The 19063-nt window shown below is 54.8% G+C and overlaps 1 protein-coding gene across 1 annotated transcript in view; it reads right to left on the reverse strand.

Moving 5' to 3' along the window:
* The window catches only part of EPHB1 (EPH receptor B1), a 95180-nt gene that overhangs the window by 22425 nt on the left and 53692 nt on the right, over positions 1-19063 (reverse strand). Inside the window, exons 4-11 of the mRNA XM_085303890.1 lie at positions 16999-17154; positions 13252-13587; positions 10486-10667; positions 8612-8774; positions 5992-6100; positions 5641-5705; positions 1794-1916; positions 326-573 (exon numbers count right to left, since the gene is read on the reverse strand). Coding sequence (XP_085160016.1) covers positions 326-573; positions 1794-1916; positions 5641-5705; positions 5992-6100; positions 8612-8774; positions 10486-10667; positions 13252-13587; positions 16999-17154 — 1382 coding nt within the window. The remainder of the gene's footprint in view (positions 1-325; positions 574-1793; positions 1917-5640; positions 5706-5991; positions 6101-8611; positions 8775-10485; positions 10668-13251; positions 13588-16998; positions 17155-19063) is intronic.

Here is a 19063-nt window from a genome sequence, read left to right on the forward strand (position 1 = left end):
TCTGTATCTTTCCCCCTCACCACTCCTTCCCTTTCTTTTCCTTCTTCCTTCTTTTCTCTTGTCCCCCTTTTCCATGCTTCTGCCTCCGCTGCAGGTAGGTGCTGCCACCTTGGCGCTCCTTCCCCTCTGACACAGCAGGCTGGCTCCAGGCTCTACTGCCCTGCTGCGCACCCGCAAACCAGTTCCCATCCGTGCTGGCAACGCTGCTGAACGGCCACAGAGGCGCCGCTCCCAAATCCCGCAGCCCTGCCGAAACCTCTCCCGCCTTGCCAGCGCCGACCGTTCCCCTCACCTCAGCCGAGCAGCAGCCCTCGGCCCTCCTTACCCGCAGGAAAGAGTCCAGGGCCCCGTTTTCCATGAATTCGGTGATGATCATGACAGGCCGGCTCTTGGTGACCACCCCTTCCAGCCGAATGATGTTCGGGTGGTCAAACTGCCCCATGATGCTGGCCTCGCTCAGGAAATCCCTCCGCTGCTTCTCCGAGTAGCCGGCCTTTAACGTTTTGATGGCCACGTAGATCTCCCGCTTGCCGGGCAGTTTCAGACGTCCTTTGTATACTTCTCCAAACTCCCCTGCAATTGCAAGACCATCCACTACCACCTTCTCCTCCCCAGAAAACACTGCAAAGAATAACAGTACCATTGAGCCACCTGCTCTGCCAACCAAGCGGCTAATAAATATTAGCCAATTAACAGGTAAGCAGCGCTCTCCTCTAGAAAACCACCCGCCTGCCCTCTTCCAGAGGGGCAACGGCTGCCGCTGAGGACATGTTTTGGCCCAGTGCTTAGTCTTCTCCCAGTTGACAGAACCCATCCGCCGACAGACGTGGGGTTGGGTGCAGCTCTTGCAAATCCCTGCAGCAGGGTTTGCAGAGCAAGGGCTGGAGGGAGAGCTAACATTTAAGGCCTGCCTCCAATATAAAGTGTTAGCATTGCTAATCTCTGCTTCTTTCTTGCACATCATTTATCTTGGAAGGGAAAACAACCGGCTTGTTTTCGTTTCTGCACTCTGATTTAAAATACAGAGAAGGCTTCCTGTCATGTCACTCAGAGAGCTTCTCCTTTGCCAAGTCAAAGTCTGCCTCTGGACGGATTATGTTTAAGCCAGGTTTACAGCCCCCTTTGCCTTGATGAGCAGCAAAAGGCAACTGATACACCGCTGAACTTGATCCTGATTGAAACAGCTCATTGCTTTTTGGAGCTTCCCTGCAGCTTTTCTTCTAGTAGTATGACAGAATTATTTTTTAAAAAACTGTATAAAAAGCAGCCCAGATGATACACAGGTATGTGTACATGTGTGTATATATACACCTATGCATATGAGTACAAAATGGACTACAAAGAGATCTAGCCTTTTCTCGTTATCTCTCTGAAGCTAACTAGGAGGTCCGCAAAGGTCAATCCATGAATAAATTGAGTTCTTGCAAGCCCTAGAAGAACTTCCAGAGATCTGGCATGAGGCATGTATGGGAATACGGTCTCATTTCAGCTGAAGACAGCTAAGCCACAGCCAGAGGGGCACGTAAGGCCCAGTGGCTGTTGGGCTTATTGCTGCTCACCCAGGTACCTGCAGCGGGTGGGCAGCACAAACCAACCTGGTGTCCCCCAATCCATCATAGATCCAGGAAAGCCTGGTGTCTCAAGGCCTCCTTGAGGGGTTTGGCTTACACAACATGCTCTGTGGTGAAAGACTCCGCATGCATACGCAGAAAATCCCTACAGGTCTGTGAACATCAGCCCTGGCAAGGTGGAAAGGCTGGGAAGGATAGGCAGTATGGAAAAGCGAGACACACCTGCTCCAATGACTTCTTCAATCTTCACAAAGGATACATCAATCTCCTTGGCAAATTCACGGACAGCCTCGTTGGGGTCCTCGTAAGTGAAGGGATCAATGTATATCTTCATCCCTGGAGACCCTGGTCACAGGAAATACACGAGAGGTGACAAAAGGGAGAGAAACGCAACGACTACTACTCCATGGTCAAGAGCTGTAGACCCGTGTCTTATGCTTTCTCCTCTCCACATCAGTTAAAACTGCTGCTATTCCCTGAGCACTCCTACATCATCTCCATAGCTTATCATCCCCTTCTTGTCCCCTCGTTCCACCCTACCCTCCATTATAGCATCTCCTCTTACTGGTGTGACCTCCATCTCTCCTCCATTATCTTTCCTCTTGCTCCTCTTATGGAAATGTGGAGCATATTACTTATAAGCTGACAGATTGAGACCAGTCCAGAGAGCGCACGCGGGAAGCTGGAGCGGCCATTATTTATCGACGGCACACCGAGTGCATTAGCACCGAGTTGGGGAGAGCTGCAGGTAGGTATCAATATTTATCACTGTGACACCTTTCCGGAGCGGAGGCTGGCGCTGAGGTCAGGGAAGGCGGCTGGGGCTCAGCACTTGAAAGGGATGAAAAAAGAGATGCGAGGAGAGGGAAAGAATAACTAGGTGGGGAAGGAATGGCTGAAGGAAAGAAGAAAAAAAAAATCACTTCCAAGACCTGCCAGGTTCAAAAATAGAAAAATGATTGCGAAGAAAAGGGTGAGGGATCATACCCTCAGGGGAACAAAATACCGTGTGCATGGAAAGAAGACAGGAAAATACATCTTGCACACCAGAGCTCCCCCTGCTTCAGCTAACACGACCGCGAGCTCTTGGAGGCAGCTCTGCGCCAGGCTCGGTGTAACGGGACCCTGCTCCAGCCTGGCAAACATGCAGTCAAGAAAGGCAACCATAAATGCAGAAACGGGGGCTCTCGGGCGAGAGGAGAGAGTTGCGCAGGGGCCAGGCAAGCCCACGACAAGGGCTGCTGATGTGCCGGGGGAGGAGAGCTGGGACCACCGCCTCCAAGGCACGGCACGAGGCTTGCAACACAAGGCACAAGCTGAGCTTCGGGGACTCTCAAGACCAGTTTAAAGATCCCAGAGCTTAAAAGCCTCCTTATAAGTGTTTTCGGAGGGAGTCCCCTGGTCATTTTTGAGCTTTTCAGGTTCCATCACATCAGGTACTCAAGTTTCTTCTCTCCACAAGCAGGGAAGTTGGACTTTTACTTCCAGCAGAAGCTTCAGGCACTACAGAACACCCTGACTCCGCGACCCGGGCCTTTAAACGAAGATCCAAAAGCCATGCCGTGAAACCAGGAGGGCTGCCGAGTCAGCGTGGGCTCCTCCAGCCCTCTCCTGCCGCTGTGGAAGGGACAGGCCTTACGCAGATTCCCGGTCTGCCCCCGCACGCTGGGTCGAGCGGGGAGCCCATCCCCGCGGCTCCGTCCCCGCGGCTCTTCCCGGCATCTCACGGGCTTCCAACTCACCGGGGTGCACTTACAAATCCAAACTACAATTAGCCGGTTTTACCATAAGGCAAGCGGCAACTTTACGAGGCTTTGTGCATTACTTAGGAAATATTTATTTACCCAAAAAGGCCTTTGATAGTTTTGTGGCTGCTACTAAATTGACAGAGTGCAGCAATTATAATCAAAAACCTGTAGGGCCGGATGAAATACAGGCTCGGCAGCGCCGCGGCCGAGCCGGAGGTGCCTCGCTCGCGCGCCGAGCCCCGCACGGCCTCTGCGCCCGCCAGCACGGCGACCCACGGCTATCGATCGCGTTATTAGGAGCCCCATCGCGGCCCGAAATCCCGCCGGGCTGGCGCTTCCCAGGGCGCTGCTAAAGCTAAGGCGCCCAGGAGCTCCCGGATCGCTGCATATCCCCCGCGCTCCGTGTCCGGACTCGAAATCAGCTCCCGGCTTCCCCGGCGTTCGCCGGTAAGTAGTTCAGAAGGAGCCACGAAATCCTCGCGACCGGCCGGGGGGGGAAGCGATGGAGATGGGGCTGTTTCAGCACAGCACGCTGGTGGAAACCGAGCGCAGAGGGAGCCCGCTCCGGCCCCATGACTCGCCAGGACCGTGCTCGTCCTCCAAAGGGGCGTTGGGGGCGAAAGCCTCTAAGCCTCCTCCAAGGCCGGCTATGAAGACCGCAATGAAGCCATCTGTGCATCTCCCACTTCATAAATCCCTTTACGGCTCTGTCTCATACGCTTTAACGGCCCCATAAATTTTTTTACAAGAGCAGCTGATGCTCCAGCCAGGATTACAAAGGGATTTACGGGATCGTAACCGCGACTGACTTACTGATCCCAAAATGGAATAAATAAAGGAGAAAATCGTGCGGAAGTCTCCTGCCCCCTGCCAATACCAGCTGGCTTTTAGACACCCTTTGGTAGGCCCTGCAAGGTGCCCGCGGGCTCTCCCCCTCCGAGGAAGGAAATCACTCCTGCGGGGCTCTCGCCGCAGAAACAAACCCTATTCCAACATGGAGAAACCTCCTCCGGAGCCCAGCAACTACCTGAAGATAAAACCACCCTGATCTAGGTTTCCCGCGGATGCTGGTGGCAGCGACGCCCGAGGCCACCCGAGCGATGGGGATTTCCAACGCCCATCAGAACGGGTGCGCTTAGGGCACCCACCTAAACCTATTTGATCCCTCTGGAAAGCTCAGCTGCTCGCTGGCAAACAAAACCTGGGATGTTCAGAGGGGAAAACGCCAGGAATTCAAGCATCACCATGAAGGAAATCAATGTAGAGCTTTCCTGCAAAGAGATCCTTAAAATAGCCTGGATACTCCTATATTAGGGCAACAGGCCATTAGACAACAGCAAGTTATTTACCACTTTTAAAAGGCCAAAGCATTCGGTGCAGCGACCTCGACTTGCGAGGGGTGTTAGGTCCCACCTGAGATTTCTTTTCCTTTTTTTTATTTTTATTTATTTATTTATTTATTTGCAAATGAATATCCCTGGGTTGAGAGAGAGGCAGCCTTCGCGGCATCTCACCCACTGAATCGCTCTGATTTTCAACGCCTGGGCACTTCCCATATTCACACCAGCTCAAAGCGCCTCGCAAAGCGGCGCCGGAGATAAGGCCCAGGAAATTACTGCCGGCTTTCGACGGAGCCTGGACTGCGGCTAAATCAAAAATTAGCCGTACGAGGCCTTGCCAGGAGTACGCACCGGTCGCTCCCAGGAGAAGCGAACCCTTTGCAAGAGGCGTTGCAACGGCTTGATATAAAATTCCCAGCCGAGACTGTCCGAAACTCTCTGGCGCGGCAACCACAGCTGCCGCTGCTTCGGAAAACGCTGCCGAGCGAGGGCGGTTATTCCTACGTACTGCCGAGAAGCGCGCTGCTCGTAGGCTATTCCCATAATTAAACCAATAATAATTAATTAAACCAATGGGTTATTCGTTCCGCTGCAGGCGCTCGCTCCTCCGTTAGCCGCTGGCCCCAGATTTCCCACCGGCTTTGCCGCAGCGGGTGCGAGAAGGCAGCGGCTGGAGCCTCTCCGACCTTGGCAGGGGTTTCCTGCGAGTCCCAGAGCCCGGGGATTTTCGGGACCGCTCTCCCCAGCACCTCGCCTGGAAAAATAAACGCCTGGGAGGCTTCTCTAGGGAAGGGAAAATTGCATTTCCCCTGGTCCCAATTTTTCCCTCACTATTTCCCTTCCTTCCGTGCCCCCGTGCACCTCCTACGCGTGCCCGTGCGCACTTTAGGGCTGCGGAAGGGCGGGACGGGTCCCCGCGGGTGGGCGCAGCAGACGCCCCGCGTCCGCCCACCCGCCCGCCGCGCTCCCGCCTCCGCTCACCTCGGCCGGTGCTGTAGTGCTGTAGTTTGTCACTGTACACCGCCTCCTTGCTGTAAGCGCGCTTCCTGGGGTGGCGAGAGGGGAAAAAGAGGGGGGACAAAAAGGAAAAAAAAGAAAAAAACAGCGTCATCTGAGTCACGAGAAAGCGGCTCGCTGCAGCCCGGAGCCGCTCAACGCGTCCCGGCGGCGCAGCCCGCTCGATCAGGAGCGCCCGCCGCTCCACGCCGACGCCGGCGGCAGCTCGGCCGCGGGAGCCGGCCGCTCGCCGGGGGCTGTCCCCGCGCCGAGCCCTCTTGCATCCCGGGGAGCCCCGCGGCCCGAGACACTCGACCCCGAGCACGCAGCGGGCACCTGCTGCAGACGATCGAAATAGCCACCAGCGAGACGATGAAGACCACGCCGGCGGCAGCGGACCCCGCGATCAACGGCAGCTGCTCCCTCAGCTCCGACTTGTAGTCATCTGCAAGACAAAAAGGACGGGCTGAATTCTCCCTCGCACGCTTGGCCCTCGAGATGAGGGTTACGGGGGTGGCTTTGTTCGTGCCTTGTTCTCTCTCTGGTTTCTCTTCCCTTAACAAATTTACACCTCTTGGACCTGTTGGCTATTTCAACTGTGTTTTACACAGGGGTCTCAAAAGACACGAAATTCCTACAAGTTCCATTAAAACGGACAGAAAAGAGACTCTATCAATAACCAGCAGAGCCGGCACAGGCTGCACAAGAAGCTCGGCCGTATTAGACACCAGGGAATCCACACAACGCTCAGCCTTCAGCCAGAAGCTTGGAAGAAGCCAAGTGCCTTTGGTTGCCCATCTGGCTCTCATCTGATTTAAAGTAGCTGGCTGCAAACCTCCAAAAAGAGTGAAAAAGCCAAAGAACAATGATCCTGGGGCAAAGGGAGGCAACAGCGGCTGAAGACACGATTTGAAGGGGGATGGCGATGGAGGCCAACTTGAAGAACCCAGGGCATTTGATGTTTGTATCTAACTTAAGGCCATTTAAGGTGTAAAAGGACGGCAGAGTAAACAAGAAACAGGCCCGACCTTTTTACTTCCGTGCCTGTGTAGTGATATCTAACTAATGGATAGAGACAGCACAGGCTGTCGTGTTGGAGATGGGACACGTGCGTTCCGGGTTATCCCCAAAAAGGTCATTTTCCACCTCCGGGCATCTCCCCCGCTTCTGCCCTCGCCCGTCCTGCCCGTACGGTTGGCAGTACGGCTGCCTCGGGCTACGGGAGCGGGCAGCACGGGGGACCCTGCTTCTGCAGTCAGATGGAAAAACCACCCATCTCCTCGCAGCTGTCGCCAGTGAGACCTCTCTGGAGCCACAAGCAAGGGTTAAAATAAAATTCATTCCAAAGTGTTTAGCACCCTTTTATCTGCATTTCCCCATTCTGCAGTTAATTACTAGCAACTAGATTTATCTCTTGCACGCTGCCTAAATCCTGAGAAATTCTCATCTAACAATCAATTATTATTTAATAATCTACAATATCCATTCTTATTAAATTTCAATTAATTGCTTATTTGAGGCAGGATTTTTCTCCTCGCGTCTCTAATCCTGACTATTCAAGACGTGGAGGGGGGAGCTGCTCTCCTTTCCGTCCTCTCCGCCGCCCTGCGTGTTCTTCCTCTTGCACGCTCAAAGTGGCACCACCACCCGAAACAACCCACGACAGGTATGAAAAAAAAATTCAAGCAAAATCAGGAGCCTCTCGGGAGGCTGCCGGACGGTCCCGCGCATCCGTGTCACAGATCCCAACCTCGATGCCTTCAGCTGCTTGGACTCTTTCTTTTGAGTGGCCTCAGCTCTTATTTAATGGACACTCTTGCTGTTGGCAGCTTTGCGTGGCTAAAAGCCACTCGCGTGGGCAAACACCAGGTTTTCCACGTGGGCCGCGTGGAGGAACAGGTTTAGGAAACGCAGCTGGTCTTGCTGAATTAATCTCCATCTATTTCAGACTTCATTTTTTTTCTCTCTAGCAGGGCAAAGCCCAAAGCAGGAGAGCTTGCAAAAAGGGAAAGAACATGAGGAGATGATGGCGCACACGTTACGGGCTCTCCGCAGAGACTTCGGCTCCCTCCATGCCCCAGAAGGACCATCAAAGAAGCCCTGCTTCACTCACTGATTCCTGGATTCATCTAGAAGCCAGGAGATACCAGTTTTTTTAAAAAAAAAATCCACAAGAGCTCAGTATTTAAAGCAGACTCTGGGCAGAGAACAGCTGGGACCAGAGGAACCACAGCAGGACTCCAGCGAGGAAGCCAGAAGAAGCTGTGAAGCTCATGAGATCACTCTTTGCATCCAATCTACCACCCCGAGGTAGGAACCAGTATCGAGAGACGACTTGGACCTTTTCAGGCTCCCGTTTGCCCCCAAAATGGCTCGGGTGCGAATCTGACCCTCTCCAAGAGAGTCTTGGGTGGGTTTGCAACTTGGCGTTCGCCCCTACGCGTGACGCGTTGCCCAGAGAGGGAGGGGGACGACGGCTCTTCTTCATCCATCTATTCTGCTCTGCTCTCTGCATCTTATTATTGACATTATTCAGAGCAGAGCTACAAAACCGATGAAAGGGTTGGAAGGATCGATCCATAGGAGGGACGAGTCAAAAGTCTGGAAAGGCGAGAGCCGCGGTGCAGGGGGGAGGGGACCGGGACGGTCTCCCCCGCGCCGGGCTGCAATCAGAGCCATGGACGCATGCAGCAAAGACAAAAACGCACCGCAACGGTGTGGGGGGAAAGCAGCGCTGAGAGCTTCAAAACCAGATTACTCCTCCAGCTGGCGATTAATAAGACACTGCTGTAAATCACCTGGCTTTTGCCACGTTGCCCGCTGGGAGAGAGGGTTGCAGAGACAAGTTCATTTAATCCAATTAGAGGCGGACGCGCTAGCTGGCGGTGCCACCGCCTCCTTGCCCGCTCCCCTTGCTCCCGCCGCCCCGTCCAGGACGCCCCGCCGCGCCGCTCACCGTCCGTCAGCGTCTGGAAGCACATCTTCCCGCTGTACTTCCCGTAGCCGGCCACGGTGCGGGCCCGCACCTGCACCACGTAGACCATGCCGGGCCGCAGGCCGTCGATGCGCGCCGTGTTGGTCTGACTCCGGGCCATGGAGGAGTTGTACTCGTTGTGGTCCTGCGGGGCAGAGCCAAGAGCAGAGCCGTCAGCTCGGATACCCCCCCAGGAGAAGCTGTATCTGCTCAGGGAGCAGTAGCCACGGCCCCGAGGCTCCTGCCCCGCGCGCGCCGCGCCAAGCTCCAGCCCCCCGCACCTCGTCCCTCTGCCTGGGCTAGCTGGGTCAGCCAGGCCTAACCTCCATGTGCGGCCCCCCTCCGAATCAAACACGGCCCGGCATCCCTGGTCAGAGCTGCCGTCCCCCTCCTCCCTCCCAGGGACGCTCGGAAAAAACAAGGACCTGAAACGCTTGTGCCCGGATGAGTTCTGCATATGGTTTTGGGTGTGGAGGGATATTTGACAATGTCTTGGGAAAGGCTGCTGGAGGAAAATGGGACCAGGATCCTCAAAGGAAGTAATTTCAGGAAAGACCTGCAACAGCTGGGCTGCAAAGTGCACCTCCGAACTCGGTCCGCCCTTCGGGCGGCTGGAATAAGCCAGAGGAATTTTCCATCTGGAGGTTACGTGAATGGTGCAAACAAGGAGGAGGCGGTGCATTTGCGTAGGCTGGACCGTGGGGAATAACTCGGAGCAAAAGGAGAAAAAGCAATAAAAGAGCCTTCAGAGCCAGCACGAAGAAACGCTCGTGAGCAGAGAGACCCCGCGGGCCGAGCCCAGGAGGGAATTCCCTGCCTTGCAACCATTTACGCTCCTGCACAATCCAGAAAAATCATGCAATTCTGGAAACGCCATATCCCACCCTACGAGACCTCGGTGTCCCTACTCGAATTAGTTCAAGGGCGACCTGCTTTTGCTGAGAGCCCCAGCCCTCCTGTCCCTGCTAAGTTGGCACAGATCCCTACGCTAAAGATCTGTGGAAATATCATGTGTCTCCAGTCTCATTTTTACAACATTCCCTGGTGATTGGCTCTAAATGGGCCGCTTGTGAAATCATCTAATTATTCACATTTAAAGAAATTCATTAAAGTTGGCATGAAGCAGGAGAGTCTGAACAGCTTGGGCTTGGCACAGTTCATTACACGGGTCAAGAGTCTGTCCCCTGCGGGCGAACAACGGCTTCCTGCAAAAAGGACCCAGCAGGGAGGGTGTGATTAAGGACAGCAGACACAGGGACAACCGTGATAACCTTCACCGGAGCTGCCCTTCGCCTTCCTTTCCTCCTGATACCATCTCCATACTCGTGCACTGCTCTGCCATGTGCCTCGCATCTCTGAGAGCAGCGTGGCCACTACCTACGAGCTGCAGGACCTGAGCCTCAAGCGGGGGCCAGCCAGCATATCCCAGTGTATCTCTCCCTGGCCCTGTTTGCTTGACTCAGATGGATCGGCCAGTGAGGTGGAGTGCGATGACGATGCTCAAGAGCAAGGAGGTGTGGACAGGCTCCTGGGGAAACCTTCTGCCTTCTCCACCCAAAGAGCCCCCCTGCAGGACACGCTTCACCCTGGCCCTCCTCAGAGCAGGCAAACAAGTTCTCCAGTGCACCTTATTCCATTCAATCCTGCTCAGATCAGTGCTTCTCATGCACCTTGTCCCACCACCCAGACTTCCCCAGCAAAGAGCTTGAATCAAGCTTGCCAGCATTCCCCTCTCTCAGCAACCTCTGGACCAGGCTGGCTTTGAGCAGCCGCCAAGTACAGAGAGAAACCAGCATGGCTTGAAGTCTGTGGGGTCCCAGCCCTCCCTCCTGCCCGAGGTTTTTGTCTGAGCTTACCGTTGCTGGTCTTGAGCCCATGGTGCTGCTGAGGTCAGGCGTGCAGATCCGGCTCACCTTCTCGTAGTAGCGGATCTCATAGTCCAGGATGATGCCATTGGGCTGCTCTGGCTGGGGCCACGACAGCGTGATGCTCCTCATGGTGGCACTCACCTGGTGCATGATGGGCACGGTGGAGGGCGCTGTGGGGAAAGGCGGGAGGGAAAGTTAACGGAGAGGGGAAAGGGAATTAAGGCATCCAGAGAAAGAGGGAGAGAAAATGCTGGAGAACTTGCCTCGGAGAGGAAAAGGGTGGGAAAGGGGTAGGACTGACGGGAAGGAGAACAAGACATGACATGGCACGATCGGACTCCTCGCAGCAAATCCTCCAAGAAGCCCAGAAAAACAGCATTTGTGAAGCCATCCGGGACTGAGAAGGGCGTGAAGAGGACAGAGGATACCGCAGCCATCCTTGCGGGAGGACGTCCCGAGTGCCGCTCTGCTCCCCCACGCCACTGTGGCCAGCTCTGCTGCACGCCACGAAGCAGGATTCTGCTGGGGCAGGGTAAAACCTCCTGGGCGTGAGGAGCCATCCCAACTGCCGTGGTCTGTGGTTGCTCACCATATGGACCAGGCTCCTGGGTGTAAGCATGGGGGAAGAGCATCATTTCAACAGCTCGCGTGGAACGAGAGCAGCAAACCAGCGAGGGAGGTCTAACAGTTGAACCAATTATTATTTTTAATGAGGGATTTGGAAATCGTTGGGGTTCTTTCTCCCTAGACTTGCTCAGTAACAAAGGAGCTCTTGTTCCAAGGATGTCTCCCACCGGGGCAAACAGGGCAAAGCTCTCTCCGTTCCCGCAGAGGGGACAGCATTCAGCAGGGATGCCCCCCTCCAGACCTCCGCGCATGCCCTGGGGACACCACGTTCCTGGAGGAGGATCTCGAAGCAGCCTTAGCCACCAGGATCAGACCTCGGCTGGCCTTCAGCCCATATTTTCATAGCACAGCTTCTTCTCAGCACCGTCCCAAAGGTGCTAAGGTTTCTTCCGGGTCTACTCTTAGCAAAGCGGCATGCAACTGCTGCTCTTTGGGAGAGGCTGACAGGCAGCTCTTTCACCCACCAGTATTAACGGGGTCTGTCCTACCTCCAGAACACGACCTTCTTCCCAGCTCATTCTCACCCCTGAATTTCATCTCCGTGTTTCCTCTCCAAACACTCTGATTTCCCTCCTGCAGGATCCCTGCGTCACTCAGCAACACGACTTACATTTCATTAAACAAGTTAATTTTCTGCTGGGTCCTCTGGGGACATCACGGCGTCGCAGGCGGACGCCTGGCGAGGCCCGTGCGGAGCTCCCCGGGGACGCGCAGCCGCAGAGCCTGAACGCGGCTCTCCCGGGCCCGGCTATCCCGCAGGGACCACGGTGCCGGCAGCTTATTTCCCAAGACAGGAGGAAGCCTGAATGCTTCCATCACGGCTCCTACCCCTCCTTCCTCTCGGCACCTGCGCAGCAGCCACCAGCGCCTGAGCCTCCCAGCACCGATTCTGCACCGGTGCCTCCCTGTGTTTTTGAGCGAACCCATAAAAAATCAAGCGATTTGCATCCTCTCCGCACAGCATATTGCAGCACCGGTGAAACCCACACCGGGCAGAGGGAAAGGAGAGATTCTCGACGCACGGGTGATTGAGTCCAGCTCCTTCTTTCTATGCTCCGCGGCTCCGGCCTCGCGGGAAATGGGCCGGGCTGCAGGTCCCCGCTCTCTGCGCCTGCAGGCGCCTCTCCCTTGCGCTGGGAGACGTGTACAGTCTGGCACTGCCTTTGTTTATCCGGCGTATTTAATGCTTCAGTTTTTGTCTTTCCACATCCGCTCGGCGAAGATGTTCAGTTTTGGAAATTAAACACTTAGCTTGATTGCTGTTTTGCTAATTGCTGTGCTTTTCCGCACCGCCCCGCCACCACCGGTGCTCCCGCCGCTCGGCACGCAGAGCGCCGTGCCCACGACGGGCATGATCCACGCTCCGGCCGCGTGCCGCCGCGAGATGAGGGAATAGCAGAGCGGCAGGTAGAGAGGACTGGCATTCCCCAGAGCCGGCATACCAAAGGATTTAGGCCAGGCTGCTGTCTCGTGCTCTCCCGCGGGAGCCCGTTAACACGGGCTGCCCGTGGTAGGCGCACGCCGCAAAGCTGAAACCACCAGCCCCTTTCCGCTCCCAAAGCAAACAGCTTTCCGTCACCTCCGGCTCTTGTTTCCCGTCGCACTCCGGGCCAGGATCAGGGCTACGCTGTGCTCCCTCCGCCGTTTTCCCCCTCATGGTCACCCTTCTCCTTCCCATGTGCTGACAGCAGCAGCAGAGATGTGAGCTGGGCACCAGGAACTAGGAGGGCTCTCAGAAGGCTTCATGCAGGCACAACCCCGCACGCTGCACATCGTTGACATCCACCAAGGCGACTTTGGACGTGCAGCAGAGACGCAGCTTTCCGGCAGTGCCACGTTCTGCAGAATCTGACCGTGTCTCACGATCACAGACTTCTGACACTCTATTTGCATTGACGCATGGTTAATCCTTAACTCTCCCCTCCTGACGACTGTTACACACGCTTGTATTCGAGCATGTTCTGGATGCATCTGCCTGAACGTTTGGTCTTGCTGCCACACAACATCTGCCAGATGTTGTTTAACACCCTGAGTTTGCAACTCCAAGGGCATGACTGAACCCCCCCCCCCACCTCAGTGCTCCACGCACTGCAGAAGGTCCCGACCCCACACTGCCCTGGGACTCACCGGCTTGGTTGGTCGTGATGTTCACGGAGACGTGCTGCGGCAGGAAGGGGCTCTTGTTCGAAACACCGTTCACAGCCTGGATCTCGAAGGTGTACGGCGTGTGCGCCCAGAGACTGCTGATGAAGACTCGGGTTTCCGTCAGGCCCAGCTGCCTGGGTACGAACTCCACATTGTCATCGCAACGGGAGCAGGCGCGCCGGTCGGACCGGCACTTCTTGCACACGATGTTGTAGGTCACGTCGTCCCGGCCCCCCGTCTCCCGCGGCGGGTGCCACTCCAGGATGATAGACGTCTCGTTGACGATGGAGATCACATTGCGGGGCCCGGACGGGACACCTGGTGGAAAGCAGATCGGCTGATACATGTCCTCGCACAAAATGCTATGCTCAGCTCTGCTCTGGAGCTCAGAGGTAGCCCACGCAACTCGAGCACCTACAAGGACACCCTAAAGCCCTGTCCACAGTCAAGAGACTTTAAGGTCTACTCACCTCCTCCTGGCTCAGGAGGGATTTAATCTCCATATCATTGCCTGGTTCAGGCTCAGGCTTTCACGGATCTGTCACTTCAGCACCACCCTCTACCCTATCCGCACTAGTGGGCATCTCTCCGGCAGGAGAGAGGGGCTTACTAGTTTGGGTGTCAGATGGGGACCACGTGGATACAGAGCCCTGCTCTACCAAAAACCTGTCTGGTGCCTGAATACCTCCATTTCTCGCTCTGCAAACACGCAGAGCAGCTCTGCGGCAGAGTGCTGTGAAGATGAATCCATTTTAATGACTGGGAGATGCTGAGATACCTCAAGTGTTTACACGGAGGCCACAGAAGTACCTCAAACAGATTATCGCAGCAGGAGAAATGTCACTTGGATAGAACTGCACAAAAACGAAGCAGTGATGGGCAAAAAGAAAGTCAGAAATGGAAAGTGGTTATTAATGGTTCAATATTTCAAGTTGAGAGCATGGGTATTTAATGGCATTGAGGAAGGTTCTCCTCTGGGCCCGGCGTTATTCAGTATTTTATTAGCAACTTGGATGTCGGACTAGAGAGTTCATTGATCAAATCTGCAGGTAACACCAAGCTGGGAGCAATCACCGCTGCTTTGGAAGATGGGAATTAAATACAGCACCAATTTCACATATTGGCGAAACGGGGCTCAGATCGATACAGCGAGATTCAGGAGGAACAACTGCCGCGTGACTCAGGCGGGAGAGAGTAACGCAACACGCAAAAACCCGATCGCGCGGCTGCTCGGGCGGCCGGGGCCGCCGACAAAGACCTGGGGGGCCGCTGGGACGGGTCACCAGCGCGACCGCGCAGCCGAAAACGCAAGCAGCTCTCCGGCACGCAACGTTTAGACACGGAGAGCAGGGAACTGTGCAATAAAAACGATCGACGATGCGACCTCTGAGGAAAGGTTAAGAGAGCGCCGCGCGCTCCGTGCAGAGGAGAAGCGTCCCGGGGAGCTTCCCCGCTGCCCGCGCACACGTTGAGGAACGCTATTAGCAGGATGCAGACAAATTATTCTCATTAGGCGCGGGGGGTGGGAGAGAGGGGCCGGGGCAGGCGGCTCGCGCGGCGCCCGGACGAGCCGGCCCGGCAAAACCCCGGAGCCGCTTTGCAAATCCAAAGCGGCCCCTCGCGCTGCTCCGGAGCCTCCGGCCCCGCTCCGAACCCATCCTCTCTGGGAGCTGGAGGCGGCAAAGATGCTGAAGGATCAGGGAAAAGGGAGGATCCACCAGAGCCCAAAGCAACTGCTCACGTCGCCCGCCGAGGCTTTCTGCGCTGGGACAACCTTGCACACCGCCTCCCTGACGCTCGGCAGCAGCTAGCGCTTCCAGCCCCTCGGCCTCAGCCAAGAGATTAAACACAACCAGAGAAACGAGGAAGAGGGAGATGCTACCTGCAACATCTCCCTTCCAGCAAGCCATGCAAGAAGGTTCCTGCAGTCGGACGGGCTACCAGGCCTCCTCTTTGCAGTTAAGAGATAACGAACCGCTCACGGGCTGAACGGCCAGTGTTTCTGCGCAGAGGGCGGGAGGCCTGCGGGAGCCACCTAGGAGGATACACTTCAAAAACGCACTGCCACGTTTTTATTGCACTAGTAAAGAGCAGCATCTGTAGCTGCACAGTGTTATTTACTGCGATGGCACACACCAACTTTGGAAGCGAACAGCTGGCACCTCAGATTAGAATATTTTAAAATTAAGCTTTAATGAGAGGAAATAAAAATCGACAAATGGACTTTTTTATACAGTATTCCTTCAGTGTAGTGTACTGTAAATCAGCTATATAACAAGATACAGCAAAAATGCAGGCTTATGCAGCACGGTTCTACCTGCCTATCACTCCCTTCAGCTCGTGACAGCTCCAGCAGAATAGGCAAATCGATTTCTTTTTTGAGGTGCATGTCTCAGGTACTCCTCAGCATCACGTGCATCTTAGCAGATCCAAGTGCAAATGCAGAAATCCGTGTGGATTCCCAGGGTACAAGAGCATGCTGAGCGCAGAGAGACGTGCTCAGTAAAAGACACGGCGCAGCCAACCTCCGTCTTGAAGACATGTCTACAGCCAGGTTGCACTGTGCCAGAAACATCCTGTCACGCTTGCAAAATGTGGCTTCCGTATATTAAACTGAGCAAAGCACATCTGCAGTCCAGCCAAATCGTCTTCAGGAGCTGCAGATTAGAAATATCACATGAAGTTCAAACCACACACCTTAAACAGTAAACCACAGCACTCTGGAGCAGGGATCCAGGCAAGAGCACCAAGAAGAACGTCCTGGCTGCCGAAGTGTTCTCCTGCAGACACCAGCACAGACCTCGTCCACCTTCGAGGTTTGAACTACACGGCTCAGCTCTCCAAAGGGGTGTCACACACTCACCTTGCATACACACCTGACACATGGGGAAGAGACACTTGATAGCCACCAAAGAGCTCCTTGCCAAACACAGCTTTCCCAACTCTAGGAGAAGAGAGCATCTTTGCTTACCCTGTTCCACAATCTCGTCGTGTTTACGGTCCTGACTACATGATGGACTGACTCCATGGCCTGGAGCATATTTCCTTGGGGTAATTTGTCCAGAAGTCAAGCCTGGGACTAACAAACCCAACCAGCTGTGAAGCCCACCAGCTGCTGAGAGCTCCCAGCCCTTTCCTGTGCTCTTTTCTAATGGAAAGCCTGGCTCAAGAGCGCTGCTGCCATCTGAGGCTGCTAGGCCAGACGGCTGAGCAGGATGATGCATCACACACAGAGCCATGCAGAATACCAATGCTTAATACACATTCTGCTCTATAAAAAAATATTCCATCTGCAAGACGATGAACATGACAGCGCTAGTAGATAACTTTAAATTCTAGTTTATCCTGGGGGACTATCTCTGCCGTCACTGCCACGGGAAAGTATAAATCCAAATAGCTCTTGGAGATGTGGGCTGCGGGACTGTCCCATTACTCATCATTTGGGGCGCACTACAGTGGCATCGTGGGAAGATCAGCAGCTACGCGAAGGGTGACACATCATCATCTGCTTACGCCGGCGTGGTGATAGAGGGATTCGAACCGGCGTTATGACTCTCGTAGCATTTCTATTACCGCGCAAAAGGTGGTGTCACGTTGTGCGGTAACAGATGGGTGTTTGATGTGGGTGAGGTGGCCACCCGTGAGCTAAAACCTGCAGCATTTTGCTCCTGTGGAAAGGAGCGAGACCTCGCGAGCCCTCCCCACGCATCACGCCACCCTTGTACTCACTGGTGCAGGCGGCCGTCGGCAGGTCGAAGTCCGCCCGGTAGTAGCCGTTGCGGCACGTGCAGACCGGAGAGGCCTCGGCCGTGGAGCGGCTGTTGGCGGGGCACTGCGCGCAGGTCCCCGCGCCCTGGCTGGCCTTGAACGTCCCCGCTGGGCAGGCTGCAAGAGAGGGGAGAGGAGAAGGGTTGGATGCTGAACGTTGCCAGGTGTCTTGGAGCCATCACCCGTGGCTGGCAGCTCCTGGACATTGAGCAAAGAGAAAAAATCCCAACCACACACGCGAGCACAACTTTAATCCCTAGCTTTCATCAGCCAACAGCCTCTCTGCTCGGCAATTACACAGAGAGCGCAAAGCAGCGACAAAAAGGGGGGGATCGGTGGGTGCTGGCACCCCCGTCCTCCCCACCAGGTCCCCGCTGGCTGGGCCCCGTCTTGGGGACAGCCCATGAGGCCATCCCTGCATGGTCTTATTGGCTTGCAAACACCAAACAATCCTGATTTTCATTGTTTTTTTTTTTTTTTTTTTTTTTTTTTTTTTAAATCTCCCTCTAGGTAAGCCCAGCTGCAGAGAAGCAACCTGTGCTTTTGAGGTCAAATTTTCTACGCGGGTGCCTGGTCTAACCTGGATGAAGCAACAGCACACGGATACTGATTTAAGGATATTTTCTCTTAACCTATTTTCCTGCAGTATGGTGTGATGCCTTGCCTTCTACTCCAGCCTGCGACATAGCCTTGACATCCTGATGTCCTGGACACAGCAAATTTGCTCGGAGCTGGGCAGTGATGGCAAAGCCCGTCTCAGCTCGTGGCACTTGCTCACTTGCTCTCCAGCTAGGCCACTCTGCCCACCCATGTCCCACCTGCTGGTCCTCAGTGGACTTTCCCCAACTACCTGTTGAGGAACAGATGTTCAGGCACCCTAGCATTCCTGGCATTCAATAAAAGCATGCAGATGACTCCTGTGAAAGGAATCAGGATGGAGAAGGTATTTTGGCATGTGTATCAGAAAGATCAGATCTCCATCCAGGCGTGCAGAAGGACATGTGCTTGCCACAAGCACCGCTGACACCTCACTGATGGAGCTGATGGGACTCCGTGAGGACCTGGGAGCCTTCACGCAGAGCAGGGAGCGAGTCCTGCTCAGAGAACGTTTGCCATGTAGACCAACGTGGTGCCATGGGCACCTCTGGGCAGTCCCAGCTTCGGGCCACCTCCACAACCATCTCACGAGCAGGACGGGGTCAAAGCAGGGCAGCCCCTGAGGCAGAGGAGAGCACATGCCTTCAACCACAGAGTTAATCCCAACAACCAGATGTCGCTTCTCCGAAGAAATGAGGACAGGGGGACATCTTCATTTTCTGGCCCGGCGGTTGACAACTCCTCAGTTCACAACGGAGCCCAGTGGCCCCCGAGCAGCTTGTTCCCAGCTCTCCCCCCACAACACCATCACCCCCGCAGCATCGCTCGGAAAAGAAACGCGCTAAGTGTCTCATAAACACTGGGATGATTGAGATAATGGAAAGTGCCTCTTAGCCCCTGTCTGCCGCGTCAGGATATGAGGCATCTCCTAGCAGCCCTGAAGAGGAAATTAATAGGAGCAAGCAGGAGTAACCACTTTGATGCAATTTCCTTGGGAGATAGTGGACCATCTAATCTTTATTGGAGCCCTTTAACCTGTCATTCAAAACTCATGAAGGCCTCTTGCTCGCACGGTATTTCCAGATATTAAAAGATGATAAAAAAGAATAAATCAAAGCATTATTTTACAATTTCATTATGCAGGGGATTTTTTCCCCAGCCTGCGGCATGCAACCAGTGTTTTACAAAGGACTGAAATGAGCTGGCGCTTTCCGATGCCGCTAACAGCCCGAGTGGGGATTCGGCGTTTCAGAGGGTTCAGCTAGCATCTCAGCTTGTCCTTTCCTCTTCCCCTCCATGCGAGCATCACCCAGGTCTCTATTTCCCTGTATTTCTGACATGGGAACAGCCTCTGGGAAGGAGATGGTGTGTTTTCTCATCTGACATTTGAGCAGCAGGGCTAGAACATGGCACGGCAGCTGACACAGCG

The sequence above is a fragment of the Rhea americana genome, unplaced genomic scaffold (genome assembly GCF_003343005.1).
Source record: "Rhea americana isolate MKP2758 unplaced genomic scaffold, rheAme1 scaffold_200, whole genome shotgun sequence".
NCBI lineage: Eukaryota > Metazoa > Chordata > Aves > Rheiformes > Rheidae > Rhea > Rhea americana.